The sequence below is a fragment of the Numenius arquata genome, chromosome W, assembly GCF_964106895.1.
Source record: "Numenius arquata chromosome W, bNumArq3.hap1.1, whole genome shotgun sequence".
NCBI classification, from domain to species: domain Eukaryota; kingdom Metazoa; phylum Chordata; class Aves; order Charadriiformes; family Scolopacidae; genus Numenius; species Numenius arquata.
This window is the reverse complement of record NC_133615.1, coordinates 4,124,096-4,138,866: the sequence shown is the minus strand read 5'-3', so window position 1 is coordinate 4,138,866 and position 14,771 is coordinate 4,124,096. Positions and strand designations below refer to the sequence as shown.

Below are 14,771 nucleotides of genomic sequence, written 5' to 3'. Positions count from 1 at the left end.
CTAAGCACTATGTCAACCCATCCTTTGAATACCTCCAGGGATGGTGCCTCAACCACTTCCCTGGGCAGCCCATTCCAATGCTTAATGACCCTTTCAGTGTAAAAATTTTTCCTAATATCCAGTCTGAACCTCCCCTGGCGCAGCTTGAGGCCATTTCCTCTTGTCCTATCGCCTGTGACTTGGGAGAAGAGACCAACCCCCACCTCTCTACACCCTCCTTTCAGGTAGTTGTAGAGCGCGATAAGGTCTCCCCTCAGCCTCCTTTCCTCTAGGCTGAACAGCCCCAGCTCCCTCAGCCTTTCCTCATAAGACTTATTCTCCAGACCCCTCACCACCTTCTCTGGACCCACTCCAGCATCTCAATGTCTTTTTTGTGGTAAGGGGCCCAAAACTGGACACAGTACTCGAGGTGGGGCCTCACCAGTGCCCAGTAGAGGGGGACGATCACCTCCCGAGTCCTACTCACCACACTGTTCCTGATACAGGCCAGGATGCTGTTGGCCGCCTTGGCCACCTGGGCACACTGCTGGCTCATGTTCAGCCGACAGTCGACCAACACCCCCAGGTCCTTTTCTGCCAGGCAGCTCTCCAGCCACTCTGCCCCAAGCCTGTAGCATGGGGGAAGCATGGGGTTGTTGTGACCCAAGTGCAGGACCTGGCACTCGGCCTTATTGAACCTCATCCCATTGGTCTCAGCCCATCGATCCAGCCTGTCCAGATCCCTCTGCAAAGCCTTTCTACCCTCCAGCAGGTCGACACTCCCACCTAACTTGGTGTCGTCTGCAAACTTACTGAGGGTGCACTCGATCCCCTTGTCCAGATCATTCATAAAGATGTTAAAGAGAACCAGCCCCAATACTGAGCCCTGGGGGACACCACTCGTGACTGGCCACCAACTGGATTTAACTCCATTCACCACCACTCTCTGGGCCCAGCCCTCCAGTCAGTTTTTAACCCAGTGGAGAGTACTCCCATCCAAGCCATGGGCAGCCAGTTTCTCCAGGAGAATACTGTGGGAGACTGTATCAAAGGCCTTACTAAAGTCCAGGTAGACAACATGCACAGCCTTTCCCTCATCCACCAAGCGGGTCACTTTGTCATAGAAGGAGATCAGGTTTGTCAAGCAGGACCTCCCCTCATGAACCCGTGCTGGCTGGGCCTGATCACCTGGGCGTCCTTCATGTGTTGCATAATGGCACTCAGGATGATCTGTTCCATAACCTTCCCTGGCACCGAGGTCAGACTGACAGGCCTGTAGTTCCCTGGATCATCCTTCCGACCCTTCTTGTGGATGGGCGTCACATTTGCTAGATGCCAGTCAACTGGGACCTCCCCAGTTTGCCAGGACTGCTGGTAAATGATGGAAAGTGGCTCAGTGAGCACTTCTGCCAGCTCCCTCAGTACCCTCGGGTGGATCCCATCTGGCCCCATAGACTTGTTTACGTCCAGGTGTTGGAGCAGGTCCCTCACCACCTCCCTTTGGATTACGGGGGCTTCATTCTGCTCCCTGCCCCTGCTGCTATGCTCATTTTGGCATAGCAGCATAACAGTAGTAGGGATGCCTTCAAATACGGGAACTTTTTTTTTTAAACAAAGTAGTTTGTAGCAGATTCTTAGAGCTTTAACACTGTCAGTCCATTTACTCATGCTGCTTGGAGGATTTCAGGGGAGACAGGGATTTCTGTAAATATTCCAAAAGGCAGAGATTGTCCTGTAAAGGTAATATAGAAAGTAAGTTAGAACTAGAGCTCTTTTTTATGCATAAAAGATGCTCTGACACAGGACTATGTGGAAGATGCAAGGTGTGAGATTAAAGCAATTCATATTCACTAGTCTAACAAAGCTAGGTTTTATTTCCTCAGCTTCTAGCATAATTCAATTTTAGTTATTCTGTACAATATTTAACTTTCATTAATCTCTTTGGGCTTTGCATTTCACACTTCAAATAAATTGCTATCTGAGACTGACTTCAAATATGCCTGTCAAGTTATCTAGCATTTAAACAATGCCTTTTCATCTCTAAACATACTTGGATTTGAACATCTACTTCGTGTTGGATACTTTTATTGAAGTGAGTTTATTTATATAGCTGTAGATATTTATTTTTCATTCTGTTGGTAGAAATACAGAATTGCTGAGTAACATAACGGTTGCTTATATAATCTATATGTACTAGATTTTTTTTTTAAATAAAGATTAATTCATAGGTGCCAGAGATTAATTCATAGGTGTCAGAGCCTCAGATGTCACAACAACTAAAAGAGAGCTGATAGTCTTGCTTTCTAATTTTTCTCTTCGTCTTTAAGATGGTTCCATGGGAAGATCTCCAAACAAGAGGCTTACAATTTGCTGATGACAGGTACTCGTATTTCAGATGGAAATACAGTAGTAGTGGAATGACACGAAGTAATCCTGTTTATAACAGACTGCAGTAAAACTTGGTTTTTTGATATGAACATATGAGCATCAGACCTGTGGTTGATACTAAATTGGAAAAAACCCTCATGACTGAGCATTGGGTATATTTTTATGTTCTCAAGTACAGTTAGTTTCATAATTCTAATTGAAATAGTTAATTTTTTTTTATTTTTGTAGTATATATAAATAAAAAAATATCTTGGGCTTCATCAAAATGCTGAGAAGAAAATATTGTTATTTACTTATGGGAGAATTTTATTATAAGCTTTTTTAGTCCCCTCATAGAGGAAATAATTTTTAAAATGAAAACATCAAGATTTCTGACTCATACTATCAAATAACATAACTTAAATAGGACAACAAAAATCTTTAAGTTTTTTTTAAAACATTGACAAACCTCCCACATGCACACCATATGCTCTTGTAAAGAGATGGCCAAAGTGGGGCTAGGTTGTCAGCTACAGCCAAATGATTTTGCATGAACTTTGGCAGTTTAGTACTACTTCATCCCATTTGGGTTAAGAACAGGGATCGCTGTTGGAACTTTCATCAGACTTTCTCCTTTAAGTGTGCAATTCTTGCTAATTTGTACAGAAAGAGCTTTGATAAGAGGTCATAAATGACAGTAAGATAAGTAACAGTGAATAACACTGTATTTTGATATCTTTTCAGTTGGTCAGGTGTGCAGTTTTCTTGTGAGGCCTTCAGATAATACACCTGGTGATTATTCACTTTATTTTCGGACCAGTGAAAATATTCAGCGTTTTAAAATATGTCCAACATCAAGCAACCAGTTTATGATGGGAGGCAGATATTATAATAGGTAAGTTTTAATAGTTGTGTGTATTTTATACTTCTGTAAAGAATTTATATAATGTATTGCTGATAACTTGCTGATATGATCATAAGTTCAGTATTTCTTAACATACTAAGAGTTTTAACTAACTTGCTTAGTTAGTTGTAACTAAGCACATTCTAAAATCATTCAAAAGTTTAAGTGTAACTTGTTTCTTTTGAAGTATTTCTCTTCTTCTGTGAATTATTTTCTTCACCCTATAAATTGGATTATGACGTAATTAGGAGAATGCTGTGTTGTCTTGGAAGCTACTATTTATAATAGGGAGTTTTGTGTATATGAAAGGTGAAAATTAAAATGTTAGTTTTATCGGAGACATTCAGTTGGGATTTTAAAGTATAAATAATAGAAATGGGTATTGACAAGAAAGGGAAAAAATATCTTCATTGTTGAAAAAAGTCATTAAATTAATCATCTTAAAACACGTGAATGATACTTTGGTCAGAAGTGCAGATCGCTTCATTTAGAGTGATGAAACTTGGAATGGGTTTGTTTTGCCATGGGTATAAAAATATGGTAATATCTACAAAAAGAAATGAAAGAATGAGATAAATTCCCCTTTCATGGGAGACGCTATCAATACAGCTCCATCCTTGAATCTGTGACAAACCTATGAATAAGATTATCGAGACTTCTCAGTAGTGAAAACACACCTTTCTGTTTTAATTGAGGCCATTGCCCGTCACATAATCAGAAATTTTCCAGACTTGTTCACCTAGAACCAAGGCATTCTTCATCCCAATAGATAATTTGTCTCGCTTCCAGCTTGGCTTCTGAGCGGGTAGAGATCCAGCAACTGGTGTGTCTGAGAAAACGTCGAGGTCTCCTAACTAAGAAGTTTGGTGGACTTCTTTATATGATTTCAAATGGACGATGGTTTGAGACTAAGCAATTGGAACCTTATTAACCTATGTATATCCCACACACAGGCTGCTTGAGTACCTTCTACATTAATCAGTCTGGCCTCCAGACATCCTCATTGAAAATCAAGCTAGCTGCAGTGTCAGCCTTTGATGAAGGTAAATCCTCTTTTGCCCATTCTCTAGTTACGTGGCTTATTAGGAGGATGATAGGCTAAAAGCCCACACCCTAGGTGATTTCAAACTAATTAGCAAATTAGTGGAAGTTTTATTAGTCTCAAATGGCTTTGAACATGAGATAGATAGTATAGCTCCAGAAGCTTGCTGCAATATGTTATTTCTTTAGGAAATTAATTTCCCACTGCTGGATTTACTTGAAGTGTATATAATAAAATACATTTACCTAGAGAAGACTCTTTCCTTGACATTGGATGGAAAACAAGATTAAAGGATTAAGCATTGCTAATTTATGATAATATGCTTTTTGAGGGTTTTTTGAATATTTTGGTACCTAGGTTGCAAAGATACTTCTCAGTGAAAGAGAACTGCTTGGCTTTGAAAGGCTTCTAGTTTTAGTTAAATGTTTTGGGGAATTACTAATATACTCCTAGGCTCAAATTCTGTCCAAGTTAGTATTTACTGAAAGTTGATAAACTTCTTGGAAGTTCAAACAGTATGTAATACAAGATAATGATGCAAAATGAAGGTGTAACTGCCCCAAATTATTTAGCATGCGATCTACTGCAGAGGACAACAAATAAGAAGCAGGAAAAAAGGAATAACTTTCTGTGGGCTTTTTATTTCTTGTACTAGTTTATTTGTTATGGATACTGGAAGAGGGAAGTCTTTAAATATATGAAGACTAAGGTGGATTGTTGTATGGAACAATCAAAAGTGTCAAACAACATTGAATCCAGAACAGAAACATAGGAAGTATGAATTTATGTAAGATAATGAAATGATTTATGAGCATTTCTTGGGGCAGAGAGAACATCTGTTTCTCCTTATAATTTATCTAAAAATGTAGAGTTTGTCTTCAAGGTGAAAAAGTAGAGTTTGAAGAAGTGCTGCTTGTTTAAATGCATCTGTTAAACAGTTTTCATTGATTTTTTTTTTATAATAAGCTATTTCTTTAAATGCTCTGAAGGTATCTGCTTTAAATCTTAAACTAATATTAGACTGGAACTTTAAAAAATCATCCTTGGTAGTAGTGGTTTTTCTCTTAATATTCTTCTCTTGCTGTTTTAGTGATTGTAAGTGGGAATAAAAAATGGATAAAAATAAAGCCAATCTGTTCTTCCTTTGCAAAGTATTGATTATAGTTATAGTCACATAAACTATAGACCAAAGATTTTCCATACAAAAGTAAGAGCCTGAAGAATAGTAAGGAAACCAACTCAAAAGGTGACTATTGTTTTATTTCCCACGTAATTTGAATATCCAGACATGGGACTGGAAGGTCTGCAACCCATATAAGCAATGCTATGTCTCTGCCTATATTCCAAAAGCAAGCCAAAATTATTCTGGGTGATCATGGGGAAAATTTTACTAACTGCGTATCATGAAATCTCAAACAGAAAATATATGCTTACTAGCCTGTGGTCACACCATCCTCAACATGCTCTATTTCATCTCATTTCAGAAGCTAAGCAGCATTGGGCCCAGTTAGTACTTGGACGGGAGACTGCTTGGGAATACTGAGTCCAGGTGTTGTAGGCTTCTAGCAAAGGGCCATGAAGATGATGGAAGGGATTAGAGTATCTGTCATATGAGGACAGGTGAAGAGAGCTGGGACTGTTCAGCTTTGATAAGATAAGGCTGGGGGGAGAAATCTTATCACTGTGTATAAATACCTGATGGGAGGCAGCAGAGAGAGAGACAGACTCTTCTTAGTGGTGGCCAGTGACAGAAAAAGAGGCAGCGGGCACAAATTGAAATACAGAAAATTCCATCTGAACACAAACCACTTTTTTTTTTTTTTTTTTTTACTGTGAGGGTGATCGAACACTGGAAGAGGGTGCCCAAAGACATTTTGGAGTCTCCATCCTTAGAGGTACTCAAAACATGACGGAACAAGGTCCTAAGCAATCTGGTCTTGTTAACTGTCCTTTGACATGGGGACTTAAACTAGATTATCTTGCAGGTCCCTTCCAACCTCAACTATTCAGTGAATAGCTTCCATATTTTACAGGGTTTTTTTGTTCGATGTGGTTTTTGTTTTTGTGGTTTGATGGGGAGGTTGGGGGTGTGGGGTTTTTTTGTTTGTTTGTTTGTTGTTTTGGTGTCTTTTGTTGTTGTTGTTCTTTAGAATAGTTCCAGTTGCAAGGGACCTATAATGATCATCTAGTCCCGGACTGACCAAAAGTTAAAGCATATTACTAAGGGCATCGACCACCTCTCTAGGAAGCCTGTTCCAGTGTTTGACCACCCTCTCGGTAAAGAAATGTTTCCCAATGTCAAGTCTGAACCTCCCCTGACACAGCTTTGAAACATTCCCATGCGTCCTGTCACTGGATACCAGGGGGAAGAGATGAGCACCTCCCTCTCCACTTCCCCTCCTCAGGAAGCTGTAGAGAGCAATGAGGTCACCCCTCAGCCTCCTTTTCTCCAAACTAGACAAACCCAGAGTCCTCAGCCACTCCTCATAGGACATGCCTTCCAGCCCTTTCACCAGCTTTGTTGCCCTCCTCTGGATGCATTCAAGTACCTTCACATCCTTCTTAAATTGTGGGGCCCAGAACCGCACACAGTACTCAAGGTGAGGCCATGCCAACACTTAATACAGCAGGATAATCACCTCTTTTGACTGGCTGGTTATACTGTGTTTGATGTACCCCAGGATGCGGTTTGCCCTCTTGGCTGCCAGGGCACACTGCTGACTCACATGGAACCTGCTGTCAACCAGCACCTTACTAAAACGCCTTACTAAAATCCAGAAAAACTACATCCACTGTCTTCCCTTCATCCACTAGGTGGGTGATCTTATCGTAGAAGGATATTAAATTAGTTAGACAGGACTTTCCCTGTTGTGAACCCATGTTGACTGTGATGATTGCATTGTGATTTAAATGCCTTTCAATAGCACCCAGTATGATCTTCCCCATAATTTTTCCAGGTACTGAGGTTAGACTCACAGGCCTGTAATTCCCTCTGTCTTCCCTCACGGCCTTCTTGTAAATTGGAATAATAACACTGGCTAGCTTCCAGTCAGCAGAGACCTCCCTAGACTCCCAAGACCTTTGGTAGATGATTGAGAGGGGTCCTGCCATAAATCTGGTAGCTCCTTCAGTACTCTGGGATGAATCCCACCGGGCCCCATGGACTTGAGAACATTCAGCTGGTACAACTGGCCCCTTACAGTTTCATTGTCCACAAATGGAAAGTCACTGTACTGCAGTTGCGTTCCTCTGACTAAGGGGACCGGGCAGCCCAAAGTCTATCAGTATTATTAAAGACTGAGGAAAAAAAAAAAGCATTGATTGCCTCTGCTTTTTCTTCATCCCTATTTGTCAGGTGACCATCTTCAAGTATCAGTTTAATGTTTTTGTTAAACCTCGTCTTGCTATAAACATACTTTAAAAACCCTTTCTTGATATCTGACACAACGCTGGCCAGTTTCAACTCTAATTGAGCTTTGGCCTTTCATGTCTTCTCCCTGCATATGTGAACCACGGTTCTGTAATCTTCCTTTGAGGCCTGGCCACATTTCCAGAGATCATACAATTTCTTTTACCTCCTGAGATCCAACAGGGGTTCCCTGTTCAGCCAAGATGGTCTTCTGCCCGCTTGCTTGACTTAGGAAATGATGGAATTGCCTGCTCTTGTTCTTTTAAAAGGTGGTTCTTAAAAACTGACCAGCATTCACAGACCCCTAAGCCCTCAAAAGCAGATTCCCAGGGAACACTGCTAACTAGCTCCCTGAGTAGCTTAAAGTTTGCTCTCTTGAAATCCAGGGTAGCAACTCTGCTGACCTTTTTTTCTCATTCCACTGAAAATTTTAAACTCAACCATTTCATTGTCACTTGGCCAAGACAGCCACCTACCATCACATCCTCCATGAGTCCTTCTCTTTTCACAAACAACAAGTCTAGGAGGGCACCTTTCCTAGGTGGCTCACTGAGTACTTGTGACAAGAAGTTATCTTTCACAAACTTCAAGAATTTCCCAGACTTGCTTGTCACAGCAGTGTGATATTCCCAGTTGATGTCTAGGAAGTTGAAATCTCCTGTAAGGACAAGGGTGTCAGATCCAGAAATTTCTAGTTGCCTATAGAACGCCTTATCAGTGCTAACATCCTGGCTGGATGATTGATAGCAGACACCCATTACAACATCTGCTTTGTTTTCCATCCCCCTAAACCTCACCCAGATGTTCTCAACCACGTCATCCCTAACTGTAAGGGCTGTACAGTCACACCTCTCCCTTACATATGGTGCAACTCCTCCACCTTGCATGCCCTGCCTACCCCTTCTGAACAGCATGTAGCCCTCCATCCCAGCACTCGAGTCATAGGACTCATTCCATCAAGTCTCCCTAATACCAGTGATATCATAGGTCTGGGAACTGACTAACTGACATGTCAGCAGTTGGAATAACTCTTAATTCACCCATTAAGTATTAAAAAAAAGATACTGGTCATGATGATGAGATACTTTTAAAATTATCTTGGTAGCGAGGATCTGGGCAGCCTAATAAGCCCTACGCTAAACATTTTACAATTACTAAAGTAACTGTAATATAGTATTGAGATTCATCTTTATTTCTCCATATCAAACCAAGTTTAACCATTGAGGTTTTTAATTCATACTTATTTATACTTTCCTCGATGTATTTTGTGTAAGCAGGATTTTGTTGCTGTCAGATGCTGAAAAGAGTTATAAACCCTTTTTTCCTGTCCCTTAGATTCTTTTTGTGGTTAGTCTGATTTCATGCTTTACATTTTATATGTTGGACAACTTAGATCACTTAAAACATTCATTCTCAAGTGTATTTGAAGCTATGTGGTATCTTTCTGTTTGCAGTATTTGGATTGTTCAGTCATTTAGGCTGCTTTAGTGGTAAGATAATATACAGTTACCATCTGAGTTGAGTTAATCACTCCATCAAGGCATTAAGTCCTAGTCTATACAGTACTCTAACTCCAAAATGAGTTTTCAAATACAGCTCAGTTTATTCTTCAGCTCATTTTACAACATAGGAAGAAATCAGGAGATTGCTTCTTATGTTGAGGGATGACTCCTGTTTTTTTAACCAAAGAAGGAGAGGAGGCATTGACAGTCAAGGTATTCTCGATTTGATGAATGAGGAAAAAATTATATAAAGCTGTTTTATTATTGATTGCCCGTGTTATGGTTTGAGAAAACCCATAACAATTTATTGTTGTTTAGGCAATCATTCTATCACCCGATGACCCCTCCCCACCCGGAAAGGGGAATCGGGGAACACAAAGAAACACGAGGGTTGAAATATAAATAGATTTAATAGACTAAGACTAAATAATTAATAATAATACTAAAGAACCAGTATTAATCCCAATACTGATATAAGATATACAAGAATTATACTCAGCCAATGAAATCAGTAGGAAGTTGTGCACTCCAAGCAGTGGACAGCAAATATCGGACACTGCGAGCGCAATGGCTTCAGGAGGAAGGGAAGGCCTATGGGGTCCGGCACCAGGGCAAGTTGTTCTCTGGACCGCCGCCATCAAGGGAGAGAGAACTACGTAGCAAACTTTTCTAATTTATATTGGATGTGACGTTCATGGTATGAAATAATCCTGTTGGCCAGCCTGGGTCAAATGCCCAGGCCTTGCTCCTCCGTGTCCCTGCACCTGGCAAGGCTCGAAAACACTGAGACCTTGAATCCCACAGAGCCTGGCTGGCTATAAAGTAAATATTTTCATGAATTCAGACACTAGAGTCTTCTAAAAGTGCAATTCCCCATCATTAGAAGAAAAGTTAGTCCTGTGTCTCTCAACCCAGGACACCTTGTAACAAAATGTTGGCAATAGCTGTTCAACATGCAAAATATGAGTGATTATTTTTTTTTTTTAGAATGGTTAGAGTTGGAAGGGACCTTAAAGATCATCAAGTTCCAACCCCCCTGCCATGGGCAGGGACACCTCCCACTAGACCAGGTTGCTCAAAGCCCCATCCAGCCTGGTCTTGAACACTTCCAGAGATGGGGCATCCACAGCTTCTCTGGACAACCTGTTCCAGTGCTTCACCACCCTCACAGTAAAGAATTTCTTTCTGGTATCCAATCTAAATCTCCCCTCTTCCAATTTAAAACCGTTAACCCTTGTCCTGTCACCACATTTCCTGACAAAAAGTCCCTCTCCAGCTCTCCTGTAGGCTCCCTTCAGATATTGGAAGGCTGCTATGAGGTCTCCCCGGAGCCTTCTCTTCTCCAGGCTGAACAACCCCAGCTCTCTCAGCCTGTCTTCATAGGGGAGGTGCTCCCATCCCTCTGATCATCTTCGTGGCCCTCCTCTGGACCCATTTCAACAGGTCCATGTCCTTTCTATGTTGAGGACTCCAGAGCTGGACACGGTACTCCAGGTGGGGTCTCACGAGCGCAGAAGTAGAGGGGTAGAATCACCTCCCATGACCTGCTGGTCACGCTTCTTTTGATGCAGCCCAGGATGCGGTTGGCTTTCTGGGCTGCCAGTGCGCGCTGCCGGCTCATGTTGAGCTTCTCATCCACGAGCACTCCCAAGTTCTTCTCAGGGCTGCTCTCCAGCCATTTTATGCAGTGTGGTAAAGCTTAAATCTTTATGGAGAAAATGGCATATACGTATTGCATATTAATAAAAATTGAAATTTATTTTTTAGTAATACTGAGAAATTCAAGTCACTACAAACCTGAAAACTAAAAATGTTCGTGGGACATTGACTTAACAAGCATACACTAGTTCATAGCTTTAGAAGAATGAGATAAAGAAAAAGCAAACAGAGATGTCTTTGTGTTGTTGTATTTGCATGGCTTTATGATAATTTTTATAGTATCTTACATCTTTCCTTTGTACAAAATTTTGTCCAACTGTAGTAGGACAAAGATCTATCACGTGCCTTAGTGTTTACATTTGCACACATAGCTTACGGTATATATGACGTGAGAAAACACATAAAGTATATTTTTGTTCTCCACTTAATTACTTAGTTCTTTATTTTCAGGTTGATATTTTGTATATGAATGATTCATCTGTGTTGATGTTAACATTACTTCTCTTTATTACAGTGTAAATTTCAATAACTGCAAAAATGAGAGCATCTCAAAGATACATTTAATTTTAGCTTTTGTCTGTCACTACTTTTCTCCTGATCCTTCAAAATACAATTTAAACTTGATTCTGGTAATCAGAATGCAAGCTTCCCTGTAGAGGAGTGTTGCTGACTGGGTAGTTAATTTAACATGATAGCTCAATGATTTTGAAGTATTATCTGCATAATCCATGTTACAAAACTTTTTATTTCTCACTCCTGACTTCCTATAAGGAAATTGCTTTGCACTGTTTGAAGTATCTCCCATTCCCCTTCCCTAGTTACTCTAGGACTTGGAAAATAAAATAGCAATTTTCATCCTGGTTAGAGAGCTGGGAAATGCATATGTGTTATTTGAATGTGGAAAAGGTAGTGTACTCATTTGGCATTGTGGTGGGTTGACCTTGGCTGGACGCCAGGTGCCCACCAAGACCTTCTCTCACTCCCCCTCCACAGTGGAACAGGGGGAGAAAATAAGATGAAAAACTCATGGGTTGAGATAAAGGCAGTTTAATAGAGAAAAGCAAAGGCTGTATGCGGAAGCAAAGGAAAACAAAAAGATTTATTCTCTACTTCCCATCAGCAAGTGAAGTCTGGCCACTTCCTGGGAAGTAGGGCCTCAGTATACGTAGCGGTTGCTTTGGAAGACAAACGCCTTAATAACGAATGCTCCCCCTCCTCCTCCTTTCTCTTAGCTTTTATTGCTGAGCACAACATCATATGGTATGGAATATCTCTTTGGTCAGTTTGGGTCAGCTGTCCTGGCTATGTCCCCTCCCAACCTCTTGCCCACCCCCCCCCGCTGGCCTTTGGGGGTGAGGAGTTTGGGAGACAGCCTTGAGATGCTGTGTGAGCACTGCTCAGCAGTAGCCAAAACTGGTTTGTTATCAACACGTTCTAGCTACAAATACAGAGCACACCACTATGAAGGCTGCTATGGGGAACGTTAACTCCATCCCAGCCAGACCCGATACAGGCATTTTTAACAACTAATTGAAAATGTTCTGTAGAGTTTAGAATTAATACATCATGAGTACAGTTCTGTGAATTTTCTTGACTTCAGTGTATTAGTGAATTTTCATTTATGCAAATGAGATTATGATGTTTAACACTTGATTTTTATTATAAATTTGTGAGGAAACTTAGTGTGATTGCATGGATAAGCAAAGTCTCATACAGAGGAAAAACTAACTGGTTTAACATTTTAAATCTTATTTTTCTTATTTGAACAGTATTGCTGAGATCATTGAACATTATAGAAACGAACAGATTGTTGAAGGATATTACCTTAAAGATCCTGTTCCAGTGCAGGTAAAACTTCATCTCTGAGCACTTGTTATTATTGAAGATATTGACTGAATCCTCAAATATTTATAATATAGGAACTGAATTACAGTAGAGGTATCCATGATAGTTAAGCAGCATCATCCCCCTCCTGATTTTTTGTTTTGAGCTTGTGCGTTTCTTTCATTTTATCCTCATATGCATTCAGTTATCTAAGGTTGGCTTGTAGTAAACAGATGATATGGTAAGCTTTGTCTGTGGTCTGGGGTGTAAATGCTCTGTCTTGTGTCCCCAGCTCTCGTTCCTGATTGAACCAATGCTGTGCCTTAATACCATGTTGGATTGAGGGGGCGAACTAGGCTGCCCTCCATTCTTCTGTGTCTGGTGTCTTTCTTCCCCCAGAGAAAACCTATATGCACAGAAAAGCTTCAGAGATGATTGGGGGCTGGGATTACAGGGTGTGTTCTGGAACACTGTTGCCCTGTAGCATAAATTCATCCTAATAGACCACCGATAATAAACAATCCACATCATCTAGTTTTTCATAGTTATAGCTAGTTCTAAAGTATATTTGTATACTTTGTTCCCTATCTGTTCTCAAACTTTCCTGTTTTGATGGTTAGAAATTTAGTTTTAATTTCCAACCTAAATAGTTACCCCTTTGTTAGATCTATTTTATTAATACAAGGGCATTTCTTGTATTCTCCCTTAGTCATCTCACTAAGCTGAGCATACCAAATCTGTTTGTTGTCTCTTCATAACGTTCTTGTAGTTGCCCTACTACCACCAATTCCAGTGTGAGTTCGTGTTTCTTGAATGTAATGGACCAGAACAGCTCAGAATAACGTCATTAGTAATTCCTTATTTCTGTGAGAGTACTTACCAGATATATCCTAGAATATTATCTGTGTCATTATTGTAGCCACATTATAATATATTGTTTTCTATTGGTAAGTATCAACAAGTGCAAATTTTACGTTGTATTACTAGATTTATGCCTTATTATTCTGATCGTTCCTTTATTGTTGATTGGCTTGTCATCAATGCTTCCCAGTTGTCGGCTACTATTAACTCACGCTCTGTAATGTGGTTGAAAAAAACGTGAGGAAATTTGAATTCCGAGACTGATCCTTGAAAAGCTTCACCTAGTGACTTTCCTTGTTCTACGTAATTCTTTTTGGATCATGGCAATCATCTTCACTTTGGCAATTTATCCACTTATGGTTCCTGTATCAATAACTTTCTCTGTGTTGACTAATTTTTCATGTGAGACTGCATCAAATTCTTTTAAGTTATTCAGATATATTTGTCTTTCCTTTGTTTTTAAAAAAAATAAATTTGTTGTGTAATTACATTTTTTGTGTGTTCTCCCACATACTGTCATGCTCTATTTTTGAAGAAAAAAATTTCAGAAGTCTTGCACGCTATTCAGTTCAATCTAATAGACTTCCTGGTTTTAATTTGAAATTTACTTTATATTTTTCACTAGATCTGTTGTTTTGTACGTTGTTTCTTTCATAGCTATGTTATGGAGATTATCTTGAGTTAGTAAAAACTTGGGTATTGCTTCCATTGTGAATCCTGTCATTCCTTTTACTGAAATGTTTTTCATCTTGCCTTTGTCATGTTGTTCAAAACCTTAATTCTTATAGATATATGGGGGGGAGAAAAGTTAAGAGTATTTAGTATGGAGCCAGTGCATGTATCACTTCATCTCAATACTGTTCTCACTGCTTGACAGTCTTGCTTTTCGTATTTTCTTACGGCTAAAGAACTTTTGCTGATCAGCTGACTCGGTAAGGTCAAGCTTGGCTTTTGGCCATTCTAGCTTGGTATTTACATTTCCAGATCTTAGTTTTCTATGTGAATTTATCCTTTTTCTATTTCCTGTTTCTACTTTTTCCTATTGTTTTTTGTTAGAATGATACCCATTTAGGACATGAGTGCTAATAAGATTAGTGAGGGACTGTGCAACTTTGTGTGTTAATCATTCCATTTTAATTGTCATCTGCCTCATTCTTGTTGATTCAGAGTTTATCCTTAATTACTCAGTCCCAAAAGTAGAAGACAGTTAGAAGCTAAATAACC

At 40.0% G+C, this 14,771-nt stretch overlaps 1 protein-coding gene across 1 annotated transcript in view; it reads left to right on the top strand.

Annotated features, from left to right (window-relative positions):
* LOC141476742 (ras GTPase-activating protein 1-like) overlaps nt 1-14,771 on the top strand; it is an 88,770-nt gene that overhangs the window by 63,022 nt on the left and 10,977 nt on the right. The window contains exons 8-10 of the mRNA XM_074165550.1: nt 2,307-2,359; nt 3,091-3,241; nt 12,632-12,710. Coding sequence (XP_074021651.1) covers nt 2,307-2,359; nt 3,091-3,241; nt 12,632-12,710 — 283 coding nt within the window. The remainder of the gene's footprint in view (nt 1-2,306; nt 2,360-3,090; nt 3,242-12,631; nt 12,711-14,771) is intronic.